Below are 2,099 nucleotides of genomic sequence, written 5' to 3' on the forward strand. Positions count from 1 at the left end.
GGGGGGGGGCGGACGGGGAGGTGGAGGGGTGCGGGGAAGAGGGGGTGGTGGTGGTGGGAAAGGGGAGGTGGAGGGAGAGTATGGACTCATGCATCATCTGCGGTATCTGTGTGTGTCTCATGGTACCACCCATCACTGTGGCGCGTGTCTCTTGTCGTCCACTCTGTTTGGGCTCCGTGTGGGACGGGCTGGACGGACGGACGGGCTGGGCGGACGGACGGAGGTGGACGGCAGTCGTACTTTTACGAGCTGTTCTTCTCACCAGAACTGCCGACACCCCACGGTGGCCCGCTGACGGTGTCAACTGAGGATGGTGCTGACGGTGGTGCCGGGGTGGGGAGCGTAGCGGCAAGTGCGTTGTCGGGCGGGGCGGATGCGGCGGCGGTGGCGGCGGCAGCGGCGGCGGGCGGGATTGGGAGCGCCAAGATGGACATGCCGCCAACAGTCATCAATCGGGCCGATGCGTCGGTGACAGTCCTCAATCCGCTGCGGAACAGAGTGCTGCTGCGGCGGCTCGAGCGCAAGACGCTGGTGTTGGACCTGGACGAGACGCTGGTGCACTCGACGCTGCGGCCGGCGGGCGAGCCGGATCTTGAGCTCCGAGTCCACATCGACTCGTTCCCGTGTGTATTCTATGTGTTCAAGCGGCCGCACGTCGACGCGTTCCTCAGGCAGGTGGCGGCGTGGTACGACGTTGTCGTGTTCACGGCGTCGCTCCACCAGTACGCCAATCCCGTGCTCGATGCACTCGACCCAGACTCGGAGCTCATCGCGCAACGCTACTTTCGCGAGTCGTGCACGCTACTGCCGACTGGCTTTGCCAAGGACGTGTCCATCACCCGCAGCGACGGCGACCTGGCCAAGGCCGTTCTGGTCGACAACTCGCCATCGGCCTTTATGATCAACCGGCACAACGCCATCCCCATCGAGACGTGGCAGTCCAATGTCAACGACGAGGCGCTTCTCGATCTTCTCCCCTTTCTCAACATCCTCCGCTTTGTGGACGACGTCCGCTCCATCCTCTCGCTGCGCGTGGCGAGGTGAGGTAAAGCTTGATCATGTTTACGCAGCAAGACTCACGCGCCCATAGTCTGCGCAGGCACCAGCGGGAGGCCAAACTCGTCGACCTCCTCAGTCTCGCCAGCGGCGGGAACGGCGCCCGGAGTAGTGGTAGGAATAGAGACGTCGGAGAGGTATGACGGCGTGGCGTTGGACTCCATCTCAAAGTCAAAGTCGTCGAGCTCGCCGAGAGCATCGAGCTCGGCGTCCAGATCCTCCTCGTCAAAGTCCTCCGCCACGCCGTATGAGCGGGCCATGGCCTCCTGGATGTCCTGGTTTTGCTCAAACAGATCCTCCATGTCGTCCTGCAGGTCCTCGATGGCGTCAATGTCGAGCGCCTTGGAGTTGAACTGCTTCTTGAGCTGCTTGTTGGCTTCCTTCATGGCGGTCACGGTCTGGACCGTGTCCTGTGCCGTTTCGATGGCAAACGCCGTCTGCTCGATGTTGAACGACTGCTGCATCAGCTGGTCCATCTGCTGTTCGTACATCTTCTTCTGCCGCAGCACACGGAGCGCACGCTGCTTGACTCCGTTCTTAGCCGCCCCAGGCCGCATCTTGGCCATCTGCTTCTTGTACCGCAGTAGCTCGGCATCGAGCTTGCGGATCTTCTCGTTGAGCCCATCCACTCGCTTGTCGATCTGTAAACATGATGTGGTGAGCTAGAGTGAGACAGCGTCCTGGTAGCACATGCGTGGAAGGGTGGGAGAGGGGGGGGGGGGGAGCGTACGTTGCCTGTGGTGTCCGAGAGCGACGGGGGTGGGGCCTTCTTGGCACCGACGCCAAACAGTCGCTTCATGGTATGTGTGTGTGTTTATATGTGTGTGTGTGGGGTGGGGGGGGGGGGTTGTGTGTGGGTAGGTGTGTTCGGTTGGGTGGAGTGTCTCTGTGTGTGTGTCTCTGTCTTCGACCACTGGTTCCATGACCAATTGGCAGTGGTGGTGATGGTGGTGATGGTGACGGTGATGGTGACGGTGGTGGTGATGGTGGTGGTGGTGGTGGTGGTGAGTAGTGATGGTGGTGGTGGTGATAGTGAGTGGTGG

The 2,099-nt window shown here is 61.6% G+C and overlaps 2 protein-coding genes across 2 annotated transcripts; one reads left to right on the forward strand and one right to left on the reverse strand.

Annotated features, from left to right (window-relative positions):
* Positions 1–80: 80 nt before the first annotated feature.
* On the forward strand, positions 81–1,065 carry AMSG_09958 (serine/threonine-protein phosphatase dullard-A; the record flags this gene model as incomplete). The annotated part of the gene is made up of 2 exons (XM_013898536.1): positions 81–102; positions 224–1,065. 2 exons carry the CDS (start codon positions 81–83, stop codon positions 1,042–1,044), a joined length of 843 nt encoding a protein of 280 aa, XP_013753990.1. The 3' UTR covers positions 1,045–1,065.
* An 11-nt stretch (positions 1,066–1,076) lies between these two features.
* AMSG_09959 (charged multivesicular body protein 5) lies at positions 1,077–1,938 on the reverse strand (the record flags this gene model as incomplete). The annotated part of the gene is made up of 2 exons (XM_013898537.1): positions 1,787–1,938; positions 1,077–1,697 (listed from the first exon to the last, which is right to left on the reverse strand). Exons 1-2 carry the CDS (start codon positions 1,853–1,855, stop codon positions 1,077–1,079), a joined length of 690 nt encoding a protein of 229 aa, XP_013753991.1. The 5' UTR covers positions 1,856–1,938.
* Positions 1,939–2,099: the final 161 nt, after the last annotated feature.

Source organism: Thecamonas trahens (assembly GCF_000142905.1).
Source record: "Thecamonas trahens ATCC 50062 unplaced genomic scaffold supercont1.54, whole genome shotgun sequence".
Taxonomy (NCBI): domain Eukaryota; order Apusomonadida; family Apusomonadidae; genus Thecamonas; species Thecamonas trahens.